At 40.6% G+C, this 25,000-nt stretch overlaps 2 protein-coding genes across 6 annotated transcripts in view; one reads left to right on the forward strand and one right to left on the reverse strand.

The window, feature by feature from the left end:
- Positions 1 to 1,021: 1,021 nt before the first annotated feature.
- LOC143298684 (alpha-L-iduronidase-like) lies at positions 1,022 to 21,558 on the reverse strand. Of its 5 annotated transcripts, none has more exons than XM_076611572.1 (18): positions 21,524 to 21,558; positions 20,504 to 20,745; positions 19,797 to 19,940; positions 19,256 to 19,446; positions 18,650 to 18,745; positions 18,110 to 18,207; positions 16,568 to 16,696; positions 15,818 to 15,918; positions 15,259 to 15,337; positions 12,996 to 13,176; positions 12,167 to 12,265; positions 11,294 to 11,393; positions 10,008 to 10,111; positions 8,847 to 8,971; positions 7,261 to 7,395; positions 4,619 to 4,695; positions 3,674 to 3,777; positions 1,022 to 2,906 (listed from the first exon to the last, which is right to left on the reverse strand). In XM_076611572.1, exons 2-18 carry the CDS (start codon positions 20,638 to 20,640, stop codon positions 2,800 to 2,802), a joined length of 2,007 nt encoding a protein of 668 aa, XP_076467687.1. In that variant the 5' UTR covers positions 20,641 to 20,745; positions 21,524 to 21,558; the 3' UTR covers positions 1,022 to 2,799. The 5 variants fall into 5 exon arrangements, with proteins under 5 accessions (XP_076467687.1, XP_076467689.1, XP_076467685.1 ...); XM_076611574.1 differs by having other exon boundaries at positions 19,256 to 19,380; positions 21,348 to 21,546; XM_076611570.1 differs by having other exon boundaries at positions 21,348 to 21,546.
- A 70-nt stretch (positions 21,559 to 21,628) lies between these two features.
- Positions 21,629 to 25,000, forward strand: part of LOC143298755 (anaphase-promoting complex subunit 4-like) — a 10,774-nt gene continuing 7,402 nt past the window's right edge. Inside the window, exons 1-2 of the mRNA XM_076611694.1 lie at positions 21,629 to 23,210; positions 24,292 to 24,493. Of these exons, the coding sequence (XP_076467809.1) occupies positions 21,709 to 23,210; positions 24,292 to 24,493 (1,704 nt within the window). The 5' untranslated portion in view covers positions 21,629 to 21,708. The remainder of the gene's footprint in view (positions 23,211 to 24,291; positions 24,494 to 25,000) is intronic.

The following is a 25,000-nucleotide window of genomic DNA, read 5'->3' on the forward strand; positions in this document are numbered from 1 at the left end:
TGTTTTGGCCTTCGTACATTTTTGTGTGGCTTTGAAGGGTTTTTTTTTTGGTTTTTTTACCCCTTTCAAACACCTTTTTTGTTGTTGGTAATCTGGGGATGATAAATTAAGCAGAAGGGTTGATGACCTCAGCACAGCGTTGTCTTATTTGCCTTCAGTCATTAAGGAAGGTGCTTATGTCATGAACTGTGGTGTTGTGCATGCTTCTTGTGTTTTCTAGGATGTTTTCCAGATGTGACAGATTTTTGTTTGCCGTGGTTGCTTTTTTTTTTTTTTTTTTTTTTTTTTTAAGTTGGGCAACCCTGATAGATTATGGCCCTGTGTGTGGTCGGCTGGACTATAAGCAACAATTGACGAGCGCAATAGCCGAGCAGTTAAAGCGTTGGACTTCCAATCTGAGGGTCCCGGGCTCAAATCTCGATAACGTTTCCTCGTGGGTAAAGGGTGGAGATTTTTTTCCAAACTCCCATGTCAACATAATTATGTGCAGACCTGTTAGTGCCTGAACCCCCTTCGTGTGTATACACACGCAGAAGATCACTAAACACGCACGTTAATGATCCTGTAATCCATGTCAGTGTTCGGTGGGTTATGGAGGCACGATAATACCCAGCAAGCATCAACTACGACAGAGTCATCGGCAAGTCGATGTTGGTCATGAAATGGAAAGAAGAATGTGAAATGTCAAAGGCAGTCAACCGTCAGCGGACTTTCAGTTCCAGCTGTGTAACATGGTAACTTGCTGGTTCAGGCTGCTTCGGGAGGAAGGCAGCGTCAGGGGAGAGAACCGCCCCAACAGTGCGATTCAGAGTCAAGGTGGCCTCTTCGCTTCACTCTCCTCGCCAGTGAAGGTGGGTCAGATGCTGATCTTGTCTTCCTGCATTGTACTTTATGGTGTTGTGAGATGTTTTGTATGGTTTGGTATTATCATGAATAACAGCGACAATCATCCGTCCTCTCTTCCAGAAACAAAGAATAAACAAAGTTAAAAAAAAAAAAAGTATTTGTATTCATACTGCAATATACCACCCTCTCCTTTCTTTCACATTGACATACTACCACAAAATCATCTCTAATGTGGAAACTTTCACTGATTAAGAAAATATATCTTTTAATGTCTCTTTGTGAATTATGACTGACAGAAAATATGATTATATATCCAGACACATTTTGTGAATAAACAAAAAGTTTTATATAAAAAAAGTATCTACATACTTAAAAGCTGTCATAAATCTTCAATAATATATGTAGTGAATTCATCATTTACTGCTCTGCATCAACGAAAGAGCATTAGGGCAATAGGTTCAGGAATATGAATGATCAAATGTGGGATTCTGACAGATTTTCATTCTTTAGTCACTTATCCCTGTCATCGATGAACAAACAAACAAAAAAACATGGACACAGTTGAACTGATTGTAAAAACGCCTTTCTAAATGCTTTCTCAAGGGAATTTTTCCAAGCTGTTGAAATCCTGTTTGTCAGTGTGTTCAATGGAATTTTTCTCTGCCGACTGTTGGTCAGGCACTCTCTGTCTGACTGAAAGCTCTTTTCATTGCTAGGCAACAGCACAAGAGCTGAGTAGTTTAAGCGTTGGCCTTCCAATCTGTGGGTCCAGGATTTGAAACCCAGTCACAGCACCTGAGGAATTGAGGGTGAAGATTTTTTCGATCTCCCAACTCAAGAGATGTGCTGTCGTTGACCTGCTAATACCTGAACATCCTTCATGTGTATACGCATGCAGAAAATTAAATATGCACTTTAAAGATCCCGTAATCCATGTCAGTGTTTGGTGGGATAAGGAAACAAGGACATACCTGGCATGCAAACTCCCAAAAATGGAGTATGGCTGCCTACAAGGCAGGGTAAAAATGTTCATGCACATAAAAGCCCACTTGTACATAATGTGAACATGGGAGGTTCATCCCACTGACACCAGAGAAGAAGAACTGCCAGGAAAAACAATCAAATGACTTTTACAAAAAGCCAGCCCCTGAGAATGACTGTCAGCCAACCACATCATACCCATCACACGGTGGACAGTCCCATAGATCATCAAAACTACAACAACAACAGAACTCAACAACAGCAGACAAAGTGAAATTTTCTGGTCTGGCACCAACAGTATTCCAATGGAAGGTTCACTGTTGTGAGATGCTGTGGCAGAATTGGTTAGATACTGATGGGCGCAATAGCTGAGTGGTTAAAGCACTGGACTTTCAATCTGAGGGTCCCAGGTTCAAATCTTGGTAACGGCACCCGGTGGGTAAAGGGTGGAGATTTTCCCCATCTCCCAGGTCAACATATGTGCAGATCTGCTTGTGCCTGAGCCCCCTTCATGTGTATACGCAAGCAGAAGATCAAATATGCACGTTAAAGATCCTGTAATCCATGTCAGCGTTCAGTGGGTTATGGAAACAAGAACATACCCAGCATGCACACCCGTGAAAACTGAGCATGGCTGCCTACATGGCGCGGTAAAAACGGTCATACATGTTAAAGCCCACTCGTGTTCATACGAGTGGACGTATGAGTTGCAGCCCACAAACAACGAAGAAGAAGGAGGAGGTTAGATACTGAACCTTTGATCCAGTGTTCACCAGCGATAAGCATTTGAGCGCCAACTGTGGCACTGTGCTGTGTCCTCGGGAAAGGCACTGTTTCTTTTTTCCTGACTCCACCCACCTATGGTACCTGACTGGTTGAGGAACGTTAAAAGCAACGCAAGACAACAGTGGCCATGAAAGGCTATGGAACCTTTACCGATTGTTTTTTACACCACGGCATCAGCGCAGCAGTTCACCCTCCTCCTTCAGGGTAGGTGACGATGGAGGAGTGAGGACCGGCCCTCTGCCAGTAGTCCACAGCTCTCACCCTGTACCTCCCTCTCACCTGTGACTCCAGGTCTGGAAGGAAAACAACCACATCACTGCAGCCATCAATCCAGCATCGTCAGTGTCTTTTTCCACACTAAAGAAATAATCAGTTGTGGAGAACAAATGTCAATGGAAGTGTCATCCCCCCTTGTCCAGAGGGCTTTTGTGCTGAACGGACAATAAAATATGTCAGTGTCAAAAAAACAAAACAAAAAAACCAACAACAACAAAATACACAAAAGAAATGAACTTGGCAGTCTGCACACATATAAAACATACCTCTGCAACCCCCTGAAAATGAAGGAAGGATGCCTACATGGCAGGGTAAAAATGGTCATGCACATAAAAGCCCATTTGTGACCTTGTGGTAATGAGACTAACCTGGAAGCGAGTGTCCACGGGTTCGAGTCCCATACACAGAATGTCGTTTTTACTCCCCTCTCTGGGTGCTAGTCTTTCAGATGAAATGATAAGCCAAAGTCCCCTATGCAGCTTGCACTTAGGTAAATGAACCCATGGCAACAAAAGGGTTGTCCCTGGCTTAATTTCTGTAGAAAATTGCACTTTGAGTGTAAAACAAATACATTTGCAGACACACTATTGCGATGCACTCTCCCTGAGGAGAGTAGCCAGAATTTCACAAAGAGAAATATATTGTTACAAAAAGTAATTCAATAAAATCTCGTCAAATATCCTGTGTTTTTACCGTGTGCTACAGATATACATGCACATCCACACCCACATGCATGCACACACAGATACAAAGATATGCCACACAGATTATCAAAGCTCTGTACCTGTAGTGTGTACAAAGAGATTAACAATGGTGTCTTCTGTGTTAATCCTGATGAATTTTCTTGACCCCTCTTTGTACTGTTCCACTTCAAACGTCTTGATGCATCTGTAAACAATTTGCACAATGACAATATCACTGAATACGGCAGATATACCTTCAAATGCAGTCTGAAATATGATCCAAATTCATTCTTTCCTTATTTTCTTATCCATTCTCCCCTAATTTTCATTCAGTTCATACAACTGAACCTAAGAGTAAAAAGAATTGTGATGACATGCAATTGCCTCAACCCCTTTTGAGTATATGTAGAAGATCAAGAGTGCACGTTAAAGATCCTGTAATCCATGTTGGTGCTTGGCAGGTTATGGAAACAAGAACATACTCAGCATTCACTTCCCCCCAAAATGGCGGATGACTGCCTACAAGACAGGGTGAACACCGACAGACATGTAAAAGCCCACTCGTACATGTGAGTGAACCTCGGAGTTGCACCAAAAAAGGAAGAAGAATGCTGGAGCAAATCTCAATTCAAATCTGGCCTCAAAACACTTCTGAACAAATGTGCTTTCATGGGCGTCTAGGTGTTGGTATGTGGTGAGGTGTTGTGTGGTGTGGTGTGTGTGGTGTGGTGTGGTGTGTGGTGTGGTGTGGTGTGTGTGTGTGTGTGTGTGTAAGCGTGCATGCGCTCACACGTGTGTGTGTGTGTGTGTGTGTGTGCATGCGCGAGCGCGCACGTGTGTGAGTCTGCTTTGTCACTGACACCACCCTACACATCGCCTTCCATGTAGATGTTAAGTGTCAGCACTCTGGGCCTCTTTGCTAAGGAGGTAGAGTGCAGTATAAAGATCCATCATTCTTCTTCTCCTTCTTCTTGCTATCATAATCATCATCATTATCATTATCAAGAAGAAGGTGACGACAGGACGACAGCACAGACATGTCTCACTTGGTGTGGATGTTGGTGTCTGTCCACAAGAGGAGGACCTGACCAGCAGTGATGTTCACCGTCCTCAGCCCTGTCACCTGAACCACAGCATGACACACGCTCAGCATCACAATAACTTGTCTGCCTGCCTGTCTGCCTGCTTCCTGCCAGTCTGTCTGTCTGTCTGTCTATATATCTATAACTATATATGAATACATAACAAGAATAACAGTAGGCACCATGGCAGAGTCGGTTAGACACTGGACTCCAGTTGCCACCGGTGACCAGGGTTCATGGCCCAGTTTCAGGATGGTATTGCCACCTTGGGAAAGGCACTTCAATCTTCCTCAATCCACCCAGTTGTAAATGTGTACCCGACTTCGGTGAGGGAAGGTTGGAATGGCAGCAGGTCAGGACTGGGCCCTGCCTTTCTAAGCTGATTCCCTAGACACAGTGGGTATGAACACACTGGCTTGATTGACGTAAAAGGCTATGGGACGTTCAACCTTCGAAAAACATCATGTTAACACTGTGTGTCAGATCATGTGTGATACAATTATAATTCTTCCTTCCTCTTAATTCATGATGAAATGTCTCTGTCACAATCCTGGGTTTGTCTGGTTGTAAAGAATAATAACAATGATAAGAATAATGATGATGATGACAATAATAATCATAATGATAATGATCATGATAATAATAATGATGATGGTGACAACAACAATAAATGAATGATAATAATTATGATTATGCTGATAACAATAATAATATTAATGATGATGATGATGGTGTTATAATAATAACGATAATAATAATGATAACAATTAATGAATTGCAAATTCCTTGCATGTTTGATTGCTAGCGCATTTCCTCATCTGCTGTTGTACACTGTGTATCAGAGGTCATGGGAAGGAAACTGCAAAGTACTGATTGCTGAAAATAATATAAGAAGAAGAAGAATAAAATGAATAAATTACGATAATAAATGTAGTTAAGTGGCTCTAAATATTGTGAATAAACAAATCAGAGCGCTTTCACAACTCACTTTCACAAGCATGCATAACTCTCTCAGAGAGCTGAAAAACAAAACTTAAGAGCAACATGCAGACAGACAGCAGGCTAGAGAGAAACTAGGTCCAGAGACAAGAGAAAAAAAGAGTGAAAAGAGTGGCTGCTGAATCTGAGAATGCAGAAACAGAGAGAACTAATCTGACTGTAGAGAGTTTGAATCTGGGAACACAGAAAACAGAGAGAATTAATCTGATTTTAGAGAGTTTGAATCTGGGAACACAGAAACAGAGAGAATTAATCTGATTGTAGAGAGTTTGAATCTGGGAACGCAGAAACAGAGAGAATTAATCTGACTGTAGAGAATTTGAATCTGAGAATGCAGAAACAGGGAGAATTAATATGATTGTAGAGAGTTTGAATCTGGGAACGCAGAAACAGAGATAATTACTGTAGAGAATTTGAATCTGAGAATGCAGAAACAGAGATAATTAATATGATTGTAGAGTTTGAATCTGGGAACGCAGAAACAGAGATAATTAAACTGATTGTAAAGTTTGAATCTGGGAACGCAGAAACAGAGATAATTAATCTGATTGCAGAGAGTTTGAATCTGGGAACGCAGAAACAGAGATAATTACTGTAGAGAATTTGAATCTGAGAATGCAGAAACAGGGAGAATTAATATGATTGTAGAGAGTTTGAATCTGGAAACGCAGAAACAGAGATAATTAAACTGACTGTAAAGTTTGAATCTGGGAACGCAGAAACAGAGAGAATTAATATGATTGCAGAGAGTCTGAATCTGGAAACGCAGGATCAAAGATAATTAATCTGACTGTAGAGAGTTTGAATCTGGGAAGGCAGAAACAGAGATAATTAATCTAATTGTAGAGAGTTTGAATCTGGGAACACAGAAACAGAGAGAATTAATCTGATTGTAGAGAGTTTGAATCTGGGAACACAGAAACAGGAGAATTAATCTGATTTTAGAGAGTTTGAATCTGGGAACACAGAAATAGAGATAATTAATCTGATTGTAGAGAGTTTGATTCTGGGAAAGCAGGAACAGAAGGAATTAATCTGACTGTAGAGAGTTTGAATCTGGGAACGCAGAAACAGAGAGAATTATTGTAGAGAATTTGAATCTGAGAATGCAGAAACAGGGAGAATTAACCTGACTGTAGAGAGTTTGAATCTGGGAACGCAGGAACAGAGAGAATTAATCTGACTGTAGAGAGTTTGAATCTGGGAACGCAGAAACAGAGATAATTATTGTAGAGAATTTGAATCTGGGAATGCAGAAACAGAAGGAATTAATCTGACTGTAGAGAGTTTGAATCTGGGAACGCAGAAACAGAGAGAATTAATCTGATTGTAGAGAGTTTGAATCTGGGTATGCAGAAACAGGGAGAATTAATCTGACTGTAGAGAGTTTGAATCTGGGAACGCAGAAACAGAGAGAATTATTGTAGAGAATTTGAATCTGAGAATGCAGAAACAGGGAGAATTAATCTGATTGCAGAGAGTTTGAATCTGGGAACGCAGAAACAGAGATAATTATTGTAGAGAATTTGAATCTGGGAATGCAGAAACAGAAGGAATTAATCTGACTGTAGAGAATGTTCAGGTTAACCAAGGGACTGCATGTACACCTGTTCAGGAGGAGAAGGGGACTGGTGACACAGGTGTAACAGCAACACCTGGGGCTCCTGCAGTTCCATGGGGGGCACGTGCACCTGCCCCTGGCTGTCTGAGGACACTGCTGTCAGGGTGGACCTGTACGGCCCCTGGTGACACCACACCGCAGACAAAGATAGTGATGAGGATAATAATAATGATTCATATCTATCTATCTATCTATACATATCTATCTATCTGTCTGTCTGTCTGTCTGTCTGTCTGCGTGGTATGTATGTGTGTGTATGTGTATGTGTATGTGTGTGTGTATCTATGTGTCTGTGTATGTCTGTATGTATACACACACATACAGCACTTTTCCATGTAAAAGCTTTCATGTTGATGATGAAGAAGAAAAACTGATGATGACGGAAGAGGAGGAGGAGGATGACAATGATGATGACGATGCTGCTATGGAGGTCCATTTTGGTTTGGGACTACATGCTGGATGGAGGGAGGGAGGGAGAGATGGAGGGATGGAAGTATACACACATATACAGCACCTTTCCATGTATAAAACATGCTTCGTTGCACTGTACAAGGTGAAAAAAAACCACCTTATTTGCAAAACATGCATTCAATAAAACCTAAAAGAACTTCTTCCATATATTACCCTGCACAGACATTCAACCAAACACTAATAACAGTACTTTATGTACACACACACACACACACACACACACACACACACACAAACATCACACACAACATAACACAGCATACATGCCAAACATCATAATGCCTAAATGATATAATCTCATATCACAGCATCATATCACAATACTTAAAAAAGCATATCACAATACTAAAAACTGAATCGAATTACTTGAAACCAATCACATACATCACAATGCCCAGTTTCAGTTGAGTAGTTCACAAAATAAATGCTGCTACAGAATACAGAATGTTATATCCAAAGAGATAAATTCATTTGTGGTGTATGTTACAAAAAAAATGTATAAGAATCACGGTCATTCAGTATGAAAATATAAGATAAATAATTGCTAAGCGGATGTAATCCTCATATCTATAAACATGTAACAATCACAGTAAGAGAATTGGAATAAAACATCACACTAAACAACTACAACTGCTACTACTATCCTATCTTGTGGAAAAACAGTGCTTTGCATTTTTCCATAGATGTTAGTGCCTCACTTTTGTGTATACTTTCAGACTTCCATTAATTCAAAATTCAAGACATATATACATTATTACTTGGAATGTTTGTTTCTTATTGTATTCATTTGTGTCTTACACATAAACAAATACCACTTTGAATTTCTCCAACGAAAAAACAAAGAAAAACAAACAACACACCATTTTGAATTTCCCAAGTTTGAAAAACAAAAAAACAAAACAAAAAAAACCCAAAAAAAACCCCAAAAACCTTAACAAATAAAACAGAGAAAAAAATAACAGTAAAGAATATGCCAACACAATACCTCAGTGAAAAAAACAACATAACAAACAAAAACAAAAAAAAAGAAAAAAGAAAAAAGCCAAACGAACAAATGAACAAACAAACAAGCAAACAAAACAGAACATAACAAGATCATACCTCATTTTTCCTCATCAGATCAAACTGCCTCAAGGTGGGAAAATCTGGTTTGTTGAAAACATCATGCCACCATCTGTAGGGATTGGTCCTTTCCATGTCAATACTGTACACTGCCAGCATCAGATCTGATTCAAACACAATCATTTTTTCACTTAGGTTTCATTCATCAGTAACCAGTTTCATTAGTAATTCATGCTACGAAAGTACACTGTATGCATTTCTAAATGCAGAGATGTCCAATACATATCTAGTGTTTATATATATTTAGATTACAACAGGACTTAACCTAAGACTTACTTCTTGCCCAATCAGATTCTCTGTGACAGTTGCAAAGAAATAATGTTTAAACCAAACATGTTGCTGTTTTGGACAGATAGCAAGCAAAGTCATGCATATGTGTTTGTGTTAGTGCAAACCTGATCATGTGTGCATATGCGCTGGTGTGTGTCTATGTGCACGTGTGCATGCATGTATGTAGATATCCATAAGTGTATGACTGGGTAATTGTGCTTGCATATTATTATACATAGATGTATCTCCAAGTATGCTCGTGTCAACGCATGATTACATGTGGGTACATAAGTATATGCATGTCTGCTTGCATATGTGTTTGTGTGTATGTGTGCATATGTTTGTGCACGTCTGAATGCATATATATAATAAATTTTATATATCTATATCTATATATATAAATATCAACAGCAGGCTCTTCATGTCTTTAAAACTTGTATCCTAAAAAAGCAGCAAGTTTTTGCTGTAAAAACAGCTTCTTCAGGCAAGGGAACAGAAGTGAAAGCTTTTCAGGCTGAATAGCAACCAGTGAGTAAAAGTCGGGTAGAATCAGGTAAAACTGCGCAGGTAAAAACATGCTGCATGCGAAAACAATTACAGAATTCAACTCACACTCCACACACTGCCACCCCCTCCCTGCACACCATCATCACTCCCATTACATTTAAGGGGGGTAGGGACAGCTGGAGTGAAGGGGCAGTGGGGGCGTGGGCCAGACTTTAAACAACTCAGTCAACCAACCTACAAGTGCATATATATGTGTGTGTGTGTGTGTGTGTGTGTGTGTGTGTGTGTGTGCATTTTGGCATTATTCCAATTTCACTGCCACTGATGTCTTCATCCTTCATAACGATTGCACAACGACCCTACCAGTGGAGTTGATGGAAGAGATCGTCCAGTGGATGTCCAGCCTGCTCCCCTTGGTGGGCTGTGAGGTGTCAGCACTGGAGTACACCACAGCTGCCCACTGTACACTGAATGACAGATACACACACACATACACACTGTATATTGTGTACGCTGAAACACACACACACACATACACACTGTATACTGTGTACGCTGAAACACAAACACACACACACACACATACACACTGTATATTGTGTACACTGAAACACACACACACACATACACACTATATTGTGTACACTGAAACACACACACATACACACTGTATATTGAAAGACATACAGACAGACACACACACACACACACATACACACTGTATATTGTGTACGCTGAAACACACACACACACATACACACTGTATATTGAAAGACATACAGACAGACACACACACACACACTCACACACACAAATACACACATTGAGGGACGTTTGTCACTGTCTGCCCATTTCTTCTTCTCTGAACTAATGCCCACATGACTTACCAGAGACACAATTTGAAGCCATTGATGTCTAATGCCTTCCGTCCTCTGGCACACAGTGAAAAACAGGTACAAAGAAAAACTTCCACACACCTTACCACAACCATCGCCATTGTATTGTAATATTTTCTGTCACAACAGATTGCTCTGTGTGAAATCAGGACTGCTCTCCCCTGGGAGAACACATTGCCACAATACAATGCCACTCTACCCTTTTAAAAATATTTTTATTATATACTTTTTTCTGTTTGTAAGTGTTTTTCTTTTATGATCAAGGTGGATTTTTTTCTGTAAAATTTTGACAGGGTCTACCCTTTCGTTTTCACTGATTATTTTACATGCGTGGCTGAATGCATGCTGCATATGGGACCTTGGTTTGTTGTCTTCTCTGAATGATTTGCACCCAGACCACCACTCAAGGTCAAATGGAGAGGGGCAGGAGTAGTGAAAAACCCAGTCAACTTTTGGGACTCAAACTCACACAAACTTGCTTCAGATGCGTTACCACTGTGCCACCACTCCTCACCAATGCAGCCGTTGGTGTACACAGGGTCAAATCAAATCAAATCAAAAACACTTTATTAATCCCCAAGGAAATGAACTTGTGCAATAACAGGCTTGTTGGAAACAAACTTAACCATAAAAAGACACTAAAACTGGTCAAAATTGAATCTGCAATAGTTGTCAATAGACAAGAACAAGCCACTCATTCACACACACACACACACAAATAAACAACAACAGGGGGACAGGGTGAAACCCAACCTGTCTGAGGAAGTGGTGGTGATGGAGGAGGAGGGGGTGTGAACAGTGGCCACACAACCAGCGTAACTGTCGTTGGACAAGGGCATCATAGTCCTCTGGTCTGACGGAGAAAATAAAACAGGAGCATGTTATTCTCTTGAACACTTTATGCCATTCTTTATTTTCAACCAAAAAAATGTATGACCAGAAAAACAACAAGGACATGAAGACTGGGATAATACAAAACAAAAAAGACAAACGTCCAGATATCTGCTCTCAATATCTTACTGTCAATTCTTGTTATCTATACTTGAACAAAGGCAGATATATACAAAGGTGGCCAGAGTGTAACATTCACCTTCTCCACTCTTCTTGAATGCAAACTTGAAAACAAACAGAGGCTACAAAGCAGAACAACCAATCAGCTAAAATAACAGTATTCGTGGAGCCCTCGAAATACTGAATACACAAATCTCACCCATCAACAGAGACTGAAAACACAAATCTCACCTACCCACACAGACTAAAAACATAAATCTCACCCATCAACACAGACTGAAAACATAAATCTCACCCATCAACACAGACTGAAAACATAAATCTCACCCATCAACACAGACTGAAAACATAAATCTCACCCATCAACACAGACTGAAAACATAAATCTCACCCATCAACACAGACTGAAAACATAAATCTCACCCATCAACATAGACTGAAAACATAAATCTCAACCATCAACACAGACTGAAAACACAAATCTCACCTACCCATACAGACTAAAAACATAAATCTCACCCATCAACACAGACTGAAAACATAAATCTCAACCATCAACATAGACTGAAAATATAAAAATCCCACACATCAACAGACTGGAAACACAAATTTCACCTATCAACACTGAAGACACCTGTTTGTCTCCCAGTTTGGCCAGCAGGACCATGGCTGTGTAGACGGGCTTGCGAATGAACGTGACATACTTTTCTCTGCCTGCAAGTCAGTGTTCTTCGCATCAACGTTACAAAAGCAGCACTGCCATCACCACGACAACCATCATCAACAGCAGAATGAACACATGCAGCATACACATCCCATCATTATCATAATTCAGTATTTTCGTATTTCCATCAGACTGAAACTAACATAAACACTGTCCATAAAAGTGAGACTAATAACATCACTCTAAAAACACAATGCTATATTGACAAATACATACAGCTAAGGAATTCAAACACTCCCATGTTTTTACATCCAGTTTATATAGTTCAGGTACTGAAACACTGTGTTCAACATCAGATTTATACAGCTTCGGTATTGAAACACTCCACATTTTACATCACATTAATTTCATACAAGTCAGGTACTGAAACACTCCATGTTTTACATTGGATTTTATACACCTCAGGTATCCAAACTTTCAATATTTTACATCATATTCCAAATATTCAGATATTCAATATATTACATAAGATCTATACAGATGAAGAATTCAAACACTCCAAGTTTTACATCAGATTTTATACACCTCAGGTATCCAAACTTTGAATATTTTACAACATATTTCAGATATTCAAATAATATATCACACAAGATCTATACAGATGAGGAATTCAAACACTCAATGTTTTTACAACAGATTTGCAGAAAGACAGAAAGTGCATGAGCACCACCTTTCCACTCTGCAACTGCACTCCCCCTCCCCTTCCCCCACCCCAGTTACCATTCTTAGCGCTGCTGTTGGTCAACTCATGGGTCTGGTTCATCTGGAAGCGAGCGAGGAGCGTGCGCTGTGTGAACTGGTGAGGGTGGAAGCTGAGGAACGCGTTGTCGTTGCTGAGAAGTGTGTAGTTGATGGGTGGGCTGCCTGGCCCCTGCAGAATGTTCTGATGTTGGCAGACCACCTGGCCACGACGCACGTCAGACACAGAATGTAATGACACAGATCAGCCGAGGAATATCGCATGCAAAACATACATCAGGTACAGAATGTAAAACACACATCAGGCACAGAATATAAAACACACATCAGGCACAGAATGTAAAACACACATCAGGCACAGAATATAAAAAATGATTAAAACACATCAGGCACAGAATGTAAAACACAAAGGCACAGAATGTAAAACACACATCAGGCACAGAATGTAAAATACACATCAGGCACAGAATGTAAAACACACATCAGGCACAGAATGTAAAACACACATCAGGCACAGAATGTAAAACACACATCAGGCACAGAATGTAAAACACAAAGGCACAGAATATAAAACACACATCAGGCACAGAATGTAAAACACACATCAGGCACAGAATGTAAAACACACATCAGGCACAGAATGTAAAACACACATCAGGCACAGAATATAAAACACACACCAGACACAGAATATAAAAGTTGATTAAAACACATCAGGCACAGAATGTAAAACACAAAGGCACAGAATGTAAAACACACATCAGACAAAGAATGTCACAACACACATCAGGCACAGAATGTAAAACACACATCAGGCACAGAATATAAAAAATGATAAAAACACATCAGGCACAGAATGTAAAACACAAAGGCACAGAATGTAAAACACACATCAGACAAAGAATGTCACAACACACATCAGACACACAGTGTGATAACATACATCAGGCACAAAATGTAAAACACACATCAGGCACAGAATGTCAAAACACACATCAGGCACAGAATGTAAAACACACATCAGGCACAGAATGTAAAACACACATCAGGCACAGAATATAAAACACACATCAGGCACAGAATGTAAAACACACATCAGGCACAGAATGCACATCAGGCACAGAATATAAAACACACATCAGGCACAGAATGTAAAACACAAAGGCACAGAATGTAAAACACACATCAGGCACAGAATGCACATCAGGCACAGAATGTAAAACACACATCAGGCACAAAATGTCACAACACACATCAGGCACAGAATGTCACAACACACATCAGGCACAGAATGTCACAACACACATAACACACACAATGTCATAACATACATCAGGCACAGAATATAACACACATCGCACATCTGTAAAACCAAACAGGGGAAAAACAATGCAACAACTTTCAACACAGGCTGGTCAGAAAGAGCTGACTGTATAACGACTCAGGACTACCACAGACAGTCAAACAGATTCCGGGCTTCTGATTTTTCATCTTCTGCGTTCACGGGCTGCAACTCCCATGTTCACTTGTATGTACAAGTGGACTTTTACCTGCATGACAGTTTTTACCCTGCCATTAAGGTAGCCATACTCGCATTTTCCAGGATTTGCATGCTGGGTATGTTCTTGTTTCCATAACCCACCCAACTCTGATATGATTTACAGGATCTTTAATGTGCATACTTGATCTTCCACAAGCGTGTACAAACACAAAGGGGGTTCAGGCACTGACAGGTCTGCACATTTGTTGACCTGGGAGATCGGAAAAATTTCCAACCTTTACCCACCAGGTGCACTGAAACAAGGGACTTAACTCTTGTTTCAGGGAACACTTACCATTTTCAGAAATGTTGGTTTGGAGAGAAAACAAGAGAATAAAAAAATAAAAAATTTTTTTTTTTAAATCAAATGAAACAAAAGCATTAGAATTCCTTTGTTAGCAAGGACATGTGCCCTTTGTTTCTCTCCTATTTGTGCTTACAAAAATACAAGATACCTGTACTGTCCATTGAACTGGACTTTATGAAACTTTTTATCATGTTCACCCATTTTACGGAATGCTTGTCATTTTCAACAATGGAGGATTGGACAGATGGCACAGAATAAAATAACTATGCCAATACAATGAAAAAAAAAAAAAAAAAAAATGTGTAAGAAACAACCATCTGGTATCACCAAAACCAGGTTGTGATGAAAAATCGTTAAATTCAGATCAGATGAATATCTGTTTCGACAGCCTGGCAACACATCCTGATGATCACTTGTTGGACATGACAGGTAGTTACCTTGACAACCATGGCAGCGTAGGCAGCAGTGGCCCTCCACTGCTCATCCTTACTCCATCTAACCAGTGGGTCTGCCTCACTGCAAAAGGGTTCGATGCTGCAGCTGTTTATTTGCATTCACTTTGTGTGTACATGCATACAGAAGATAATTTTTTGGTATTACGCATGCACACACACACACACACACACACACACGCACACACGCGCGCGCACACACACACACACACACACACACACACACCACAACACAGACTGAATACAAATGGACATAAATGAAACGCTGAGTCACTGTAAAAATGATTGAAATGAAATACCTACTCACTGTAAATTGACAATAAAAGACCAAACCTGCTCACTGTAAAATGTACATATATAAAATACCAACTCATTGTAACATGGACACAATCATTTAAAAAAACAACAACACTCATTGTAAAATGGACATAAATGAAATACCCAATCAATGTAAAATGGACAATAATAAAATATCAACTCATTGTAAAATGGACATGACTTAAATACACATCACTGAAAAAATGGACTGAAATGAAATACCCACTCATTGTAAAAGGGTGTGTTCGCAAGCTGTGGAAATCGTTGCCTGATTTCTGACATGGATTTCAGTTCATCAACAATGATGTTGATGGCTTTTCCATTCCCCTGAAAGGTGAGAAAGTGATTCTAATTATCTGTCCAATGACACACATCTACACTGCTGGTGCACATAGTGAATAAGACACAGCTGCACACCTGGACACACAGACACATACACATTATACTTATGCATGTGTACCAGAAAGACATATATACAAAGATACAAACACAGATACACATACATGTGTGCTTGTCTGCACACTCACACACAGCATACATACACACACATTCGCCATGTTAAAAGAACACACAATACAGTAATAATAATAATGATAATACATAGTACTTACACGGCGCAAACTCCCCATATAATGGGCTTTAAGCACCTGACATGAAACAATATCTATGCAATAGTGCATTACACCACACAACAGGATATGAGGACATACAAGTGAAAAACAAAATCTATGTACACCAACACAGTACTACAGATTGCAGATATGAACAATCACACAAAAAACACAAAATATGCCTTACACATGCACACACATACGCACACAGGCATGCACAAATGGTAAACACCCACTCACAAGCACACACACTACATGAAAACTTCAATCAGGGGAGTGGGGAGGGGTGCACAAGGGTAGTGTAGAGGTTGGGAGGAAGGAGACAGGCAAACCACTATGCTTCATCACATCCAAATGTTGTTCACCTTTCTATGCAGAGAAATAAAATCCAGGCGTACACCTCTGTGGCCTGTGAAATAGTTGGTTCCATTCACCACATGCTGGAACAATGCTTCCCTGTACTTGCGACCATGAAGAACTTTGGATCGGTTTTTCTGTCACCAACACAGAGAAACATAAAACCACACAGAAGATGACCATAGCAGAGAGAGACAGATGAATCAGACATAACCTCCTTCTGATGTGTATGCTTATCACACTCAGAAACAGATGGGGTGTGTGAGTTTGACAGTGAGACAAACTAACAAAGTAGCACAACAACTCTTTTGAACAGTTAACTAAATTCTCTTCAGCACTTAGCTTACTTATGAGCATGTTATATCAAACAGGTTATAAATTACATGCTGTACTGTGCTGTAATAAATTATTTAATGTTATATTTATGTGCATTTTGTTTATCGCGTTTAAAAAGTACTGAAAAAAAGAAAAAACAACCATCAACACCAAAAATACATGCCAACTGATACACATACACACATACATACACACACACACACACACACACACACACACACACACCCACACACACACATACACAGAGACAGAAGCCTGTTAATAACCCTATATATACGCAACAAAACATAAACTTAACAAATTACAGACTGATCCACCAAGTTTTATGTTTGATCAGTTGGACAGGAACGGGCCTAAAACACCACTTTGTATCACAACATTCAGGCCCAGGATCGTATCATCAAGTCTGGAACAGCTTCAGTCATCTGACTGATAACAGGGTCATCATACTGGAACCCCCTATGTCTCAAGAACAACACCACCAACCTCAAGACGTTTACAGAATAAAGGATCAACATTTGTTCTAAAACAAACTGAAGCAGTCATGCAATTAGGATAATAGTCATGATAATATACATCAACATGATGTTTGAAATATTTTTCATTACTGATACAGAAGCTGCACATGAAATTTAACAGCAGAACATCAGATATTTCAATGTGTGAGTACATACAGAAGGAAAAAATGAGGACAAAAATTCAGTATAAGCCACAACACATAAACGCCATGAGTAAGTGTGAGCAAAGACGGAAAATATTCAGTGTAGCGGAGGCCTAGTAGTAATCCGCCTGACTAGGAAGCAAGTGTCAACAAGTTCAAATCCCACACTGACAGGGATTTTCCACTAGACCTTGAGTGGTGGTCTGGGTGCTAGTTTTTCGGTAAAACCCCAAAAACCTATGTCCTGTGTGCAGCATGCACTTAGTGCAAGTAAAAAATCCCACCACAACAAAATGGTTGTCCCAGCAAACTTCGGAACAAAACAAATGCACTACAAACAGAGAAAAAAGAAGAAAAAAAGGTAAAGAAAGTGGGTGGTGTTGCACTGTGGCGACACGGTCTTCCCAGGGAGAGCAGCCCCAATTTCACACAGAGAAATCTGCTGTGGCAAAAAAGTAATACAATACGCAAACAATGCACAAAGAGTTCAATGCAAGCCACAACAGGTAAGCACCAGGACTGCTGGCAGCAGTCAGACGACACAGTTCCTCACCACAGTCAGATCACAGCCATCCCCAGGTCCCCCCAACACCAGCAGCGGGCTGGCTGCCTTCAGGCCTTCAGAGCAGGCATCGTAGTAATTCACAAACCCTGTAATGCAGCAAAAACCACACTCTCTATGAGCAAACTACAGGAACTGAACTTTACACCTGAAAGAAAACAACAAAAGCAGCTTGAACACAGACTTACACCTACTGTGCTACAACAAACATACAAAAAGCAGGAGCAACATATACGTGCACCGACACGCTCACACCTTGCATGGTCGTTGTGATATCATCACTACACATGTACTGACACATTGTGTGGTCAATGTGACGTCATCACTATACATGTACTGACACCTTGTGTCATCATTGTGATGTCATCATCACTACACATGCACTGACACCGTATACAGTCATTGTGATGTCATCATTACACAAATACTGACACATGTGGTCATTGTGATGTCATTACTACATATGTACTGACAGGCTCACACTGTGTGGTCATTGTGATGTCACCACTACACACATACTGACAGACTCACCTTGTGTGGTCATTGTGATGTCATCAAAGTCATGACAGTCAGGCTCATTCCAGGTTTCAAAATTCCACTGTTTTACATAATCCAGACCGTAGCGATCTATAAAACAGAAAAGCAAATAAAATATTTGAAAGGGAACTATTTTCTTCCAACATACCAGTTAAACCTTAGTTGAACACCCAATATATATTACATTATCAAGCAAGGGTCACGGTTAAGTATGTGTAATTAAAGCAAATTTTCAAATGATCTGTTACATGAAGACAGTACTTCTAAAAATACTATTATCAAACTTGACCTTCAGCTGACAAGATCCACATCTCTAACTGTGATTAAGTCAGGTGTCACCATGCTGTCTGAAAAGCAATGTGCCTACAGCTCAAGACTGCATGCCAACAATGGTCAAAACACACCCCACCGAAACGCTCATTTTCTGATCAATGATGTAGGCTGGGGGAAAACACCTAAAAACTGATATAATGTAGCTGAGATATGTATGATACATAATCATCTTTGCACCGTCAACCCAAAGGACCGTCTCTTCAGGACTTCTCCCCTTATCATCCCCGCCCCCCTCATTTCACTCCCCTTACAGCCGCCACCCCTCACCGATGTATCTGCGTGCCACCTGCGTGACGAGGTCTCGCCACCAGTACAGCTGCGTCTTGTTCTCCATGTCGGTGAAGACACCAGAGGGGCTCCCCATCAGCTCAAAGCCTGGCCGCAGTCCATTCCTGTGGAGCAGGTCCATCATCCTGTCAAGCGCTGGGAAACTGTACACTGGCCAGCCCCATGAAAACCTGCCCATATATATATATATATATATATATATATATATATATATATACATGTATATATACATGTAGAAATATACATGTATGCATTACACACACACACACACATAATATATTATACATATATATATGATAGAGAAAGAGAGAGAGAGAGAGCGAGAGAGAGAGAGAGAGAGAGAGAGGAGAAATGGAAATCATCACATGATCTACATCTAGAAGCCAACATATACGGTTATCATCTGTAGTCTTTTGAAACAAAACATTAAATCACATTAACAGACAAGCCATGCATGCAACCATTCAAATCTTTATTAATTAAACCAAAGGCAAGAAAAAAAAACAAAACAATTTATTACCTTTGCACCCTAACAAGATCAAGCAGCCAGTGGATTCGAACCTGCTGGATCCCGCCATGAGGTACGGCCCCAATGTAGGCCAGGTTCTGAACCATGTCTGTGCTGAGGTCAAACTCCCCAGCTGCTTGGTGAGGCAAAGGGGGGCTGTTGACAACATCAACATTCTTCAGTAAAGCAAAGTCTTTTTCAACACCTTGACAGCTGAATCATGGTGAAATATCAGTGTAGCATGAATCCAAAGTGCATTTACTACTTTTTCTGTACTTTTAACTGGTGTCATTGATTTTGATGATCAAAAGAAACGCTGTCCGGAGAAGAAAAGACATTTTACAGTTCAAACAGATCAAAGTGGCTGACATCCTGACCGGTATGCTATGTTTTATCTCATTGAGGTGACAGGCCTTTGTGGACAAACATACTCATCAGCAGCAGTCTGGTATATCTTGGTGTGTATATGTGCATAGATGAGACATTCTTTGTGACCTTCTCTCAACCACATTCAATAAAATAAGTGTTTATGGGAAGCAATTTTTCAAGAAAACAAACAAAAGCAACCTATTTACAACTGTTGATCAAGTTATTTATTTGTGTTGTTTTAATCTTTTTACATGTCAAACACTGACCAACTGTACCAGTTCATAGATAATAATAAACCAGTCTATCAACAACAACATCAAAAGAAAGCCAAAAGGCAAACACAGACTCACCAGAAGCCAGTACTCTGCCAAAAGTGCTTCAGAGGAACATTTCCCTCTTCTCCATTCATAACCAACTTCAGGTTTTGTGACTGGGCACATGAGGCACAAGCCACAAGGAGCAATGTGCACTCAAGTGCTGCCCACATGGTCTGGCTTTACGGGAAATGTACCTGGACTTATTGCAAACTCTTGATGTTTTCACATCACTTGCTTGAGGTCTGTGTAATATGTTTCTCCACAGTGGCATGTTCCTGCATAAGGTCAACAGAATTTTTTTTTTAAATGTAAGTTTGTAATAAATAAAAGCTCTTGCATAGTCTTTTTCTATATTATAATTATTATTTATTTATTTATGTAAGCTTTATCTATTATTTATTCCCTCGTTTTGTTTTTTTTGTTGTTTTTTTTCTCAAGGCCTGACTAAGCGCGTTGGGTTACGCTGCTGGTCAGGCATCTGCTTGGCAGATGTGGTGTAGCGTATATGGTTTTGTCCGAACGCAGTGACGCCTCCTTGAGCTACTGATACTGATACTGTTGCATAGTCACAATGTTAATTTTCAAAGTACTATCCATGGTTGCGTGTGTGTGTATGTGTGTGTTTGTGTGAGTATACTTTATACTTGTATGTATGCACATGTATGTGTTCGTGTGGGTTTGTGTGTGTGTGTGTGTGTGTGTGTGTGTGTGTGTGTGTGCCACAAAACCCCCATGAAATCGCAAACTACAAACGTAAACAAATCGTCAGAGATGTTGCACATTTTTCGGTTGTTTTGGGCGTTTTGACAAATCATTTTTTAGACAAAAATGCATGCGTCAGAAGCTACGATATAAGAAAGCCTGTTGGAGTACTTACTATAAAACAACTCCAACCGAAAAAAACTTGACCTCAAGGGTGTATACGTCAATAGGTCGTTAAACTCCAACAACGAGTAATTACTACACATATAATCGAACAGTGTTTTTCTTTCCAATCACATCACCTGCTGAAACTTTGAGTTCTGAACCGAAGATAAGTTCGCAACCCCATACCGATTCAGTCTTTTCCAGTTTAGTTTGTGTTCAACACAGGCGGCAGACAACTCTCATGCAAGGTCTCCAGGGGAAGTTATTCACAAGCACCTCAGCGAAGCCCTGCCCGCCAAGATAACGTCATTTTCGTCTGCTCTTCATTATCGTTGTTTCTGTTTTTCTGTCGATATCTGAGCAGTGTGAAAATGCCTGACGAATACTTCAAACAGTCTGACGAAAAACATGTGTCCACAGAAGTGTACATGCTGGTGTGGGCGCCGAAAATGGACCTAATCGCCCTGGCCAACGCGCACGGTGAAGTGGTGTTACACAGACTGTCATGGCAAAAAGTCTGGACCCTGGCGGCCCCCTCGGAAGGAGACATGGTCGGGGGGTTGGCATGGCGACCAGACAGTAAAGTCCTGGCCATCGGATATCAGTCGGGGAAAATACGTCTGGTTGACATAGAAAAGGGGGAGATACTACACGCGACAGAAGTGGAAGGAGAGGTGACGAGCATGAGCTGGACAGAACACAAATACACTGCAGACAGCCCATTCACCAGTGAGCCCTATGGAGAAGACACTTCCAGTGACTATCTGCCGAGGCTGCAGCCGCTGAACAAGAACTACAGAGACTCCAGTTCCGTGTCAAAGGACAACTTGGATGAAGTCGTGGAAGACAGCAAAAAGTTAAAGGACCAGAAAGAGCTGAACTTTTTGATTGTGGGCACAAATAAAGATTCTGTGCATGTGATTGTTTATGGGGTTTTTCCGTTTGCTCAGGCAGCTTTCATGATTCAGGATGGTTCACAGGAAAGACGTGTATGCTCAGCAATTCTGACTGATGACCTTCATTCCTTATCTGTCGTTGTGGAGTCAACATCAGACGAGTCGGATGAAATTGACTATTACATTTTGACCTTTGACACAACTTTGATCATGTCCCGGCACAAAGAGGTCAGAATGCTAGCGTTGAAATATGGATTGATTTGCTGTCTTGTAGAGCACCTCCAGACAACCATTCAGCAGATGTCAGAGGCTTGGGAAGATATCCTGACAGAAATGGATTCCAAGTTGCTAAAATTTGCTGAGGAGAAAAAGAAATCTGGACATGGGACTGTAAGCAATGACTTCTTAGAACTCTTGCTGTTTGGTTTGCCGAGCACAGAGCTTCAGAACTTTCTCCTGCATGAGCTGACAGACAAGGGGTTGAAGAAGTTGGGCTTCTCCATTGAGACCTCATACTCCAACATCCAGAAGCTGGTGGTGAAACATCTTCAGGCAGTCAGCCAAGCCATCATGTACCATCTGAGCGAACTGCGAGGTATGGCGCAGTGGTTTGACAAGTTTGGAGTCCTGGGTCTTGACCCTGCAGCCATTCAGGAAGCCATCAACGCTGCTGGAACGTTTGTGCTGTGTGCCAGTGACCTTCAGCAGGTCATTGATGGCAGCATCAAGAACTTTAAAGCATTTTTCCGCTGGCTGTATGTCGTCATTCTGAGGCTGTCCAAGGAGGAGATCCCCGCAGAGCTGGGCAAGATCAACCAGCATCAGCTGGACTTTGTGGCTGAGTTCCTGAGGGACAACTTCAGTCACTTCATCCCAGAGGAGCATAAGCTGTTCTCGGAAGATGAGCAAGGAGGGAGAGAGGCAAAGAGTGTTGGCACCAGTGTTGCTGGCTCATCGTCATCACAGAAGAAGCCCAGGTAACGTCGACATCAGAGGTTCAAATATTATTTAATCTGTATTGGTTAAAATCCACTTTGGTTCAGAAAAAAATGTATATTTACAATAATTTATGTAGTTGTTGAAGTGGGATCAATGATTTATCTGAATCTGATTGTAATTTGAGAGCAATGTTTTACCACAAGTTTACATACTATTACTGTGTGTGTGTGTGTGTGTTGTTTGAAAGGCAGCATAATGAACAGCCTTGTTATTCAGTCCAAAACCTAACTGGACCTTTACACTTACAGCAGCATGAGCATCATCCACATATTCATCATTTAAAAAAAAAGAAAAGAAAAAAAAAAAGATTATCTGTTCTCATGGAAACCAAAGTTTTGGTTTTCCCTCTATGTCAGTTCTTGTGGCAAGTTTATCTCGAGGTCTTTAATGTTGGCAGGTTCATTGGGAACTGATGTTCCAAGGACATGGTGGTGTTCTACTGTTGGGGTCGAAATTGGGAGGGGAGTGGGTGGAGGACACATTCAGTGTGGCTCCGCAACTAAGCAATAATTGTCATCAATTGGGGGCTTAGTTTGTTGTGTCCAAGATACTGAATCAAAACAGCCACTCCCGAATACTACCAAAATACAGGGTCTCTGGTGTTGTGTGGCCTCTTGGTGACCCAATATCAATAGATCCAATGGACTGCTAGTGCTGCATCTGAGGCAGATGAATGTGGGTGTGGCTTTGTATTTATATGATTATCTATGGGGGATTTGAGATAAATTGTGAGAGAGTAGTGCCACCGAACTGGGATGGATGATGGGGTGTGAAGAAATGAAACAAAAAACAACAACAAATATTCATGGATGAAAAAATGTTGTTTTGGGGGTTTTGTTTTCAAACGAAATTTCCAATTTCAGATTTTTCATACAAATGCACGCGCGCGTGCACACGCACACACACACGCACACAGTATTACCCTGTTCCCCCATGACTTACCTCTTGCACACACACACCCCTTCCCCACACGCACGCACGCACGCTCACACACTCACAGAGTCACACACACAAATCAGGCAACATCAAGCCATTATAATTTGACACTGGTTGTCACAGGTTTAAGATGGAGAAAGTGGGGCAGTACCTGAAGAGAGAGGACCTGGCCCACCCGTCCAACCTGGGCCGGAACCCCTGGGTGCAGTTTGTGGGGTCCAGTGCCGTGCTGAAGGAGAGCAAGGTCCTGTACCCCATTGAGGGAACCAAGTCTCTGCTGCAGCTACAGGACACACTGGAGTCAGCACTGCGGGCTGCACTGGGTGTAGGGTTTATATTTTGTTCTTGTTGGTGCTGGTGTTATCTGAATAGTCTTAGAAGTTAGATATATATGATTTCTGATTTGCCTGTCATTGCAGAAGTGAATTTGCTTGTAGATTGATAAGGTAATTTTGATTGATTGTGATTTTGTTGTGATTTTGTTTTTGTGTGTGTTTTTGTATGGACTGTTTTTTTTGGGGGGTGGGGGTGGGGAGTTTCACGTTTTGAATAGATTATCTGTTTTTTGTTGTTGTTTTTTTGGGGGGAGGGGGGGGGCGGGTTGTAATTTAAATTTATGTGCTCATTATCTTACATTATATTTTGTTATATCATATTATATTATATATTGTATTATATTACATTAATTTACTTTACATTACCTTACTTTACATACTCTGCTCTACTCAACTCTATTTTTTGTTTTTATAACATACTATATGTTATGTTACATTTTAGTATCAATGATACACAGTCACAGTGTGTTTGTTCACTAATAGAAAATTTATCTGAC

The sequence above is a fragment of the Babylonia areolata genome, chromosome 24 (genome assembly GCF_041734735.1).
Source record: "Babylonia areolata isolate BAREFJ2019XMU chromosome 24, ASM4173473v1, whole genome shotgun sequence".
NCBI classification, from domain to species: Eukaryota; Metazoa; Mollusca; class Gastropoda; order Neogastropoda; family Buccinidae; genus Babylonia; species Babylonia areolata.

Coding starts and splice junctions, on each gene's coding strand:
- LOC143298684 (XM_076611572.1), bottom strand. CDS start 20,640: ATGTGGGCAGCACTTGAGTGCACATTGCTCCTTGTGGCTTGTGCCTCA. Junction 19,447..19,796: donor GATCTTGTTAGGGTGCAAAG/GTAATAAATTGT, acceptor ATATATGGGCAG/GTTTTCATGGGGCTGGCCAG. Junction 15,919..16,567: donor TTATTTCTCTGCATAGAAAG/GTGAACAACATT, acceptor CTCACCTTTCAG/GGGAATGGAAAAGCCATCAA.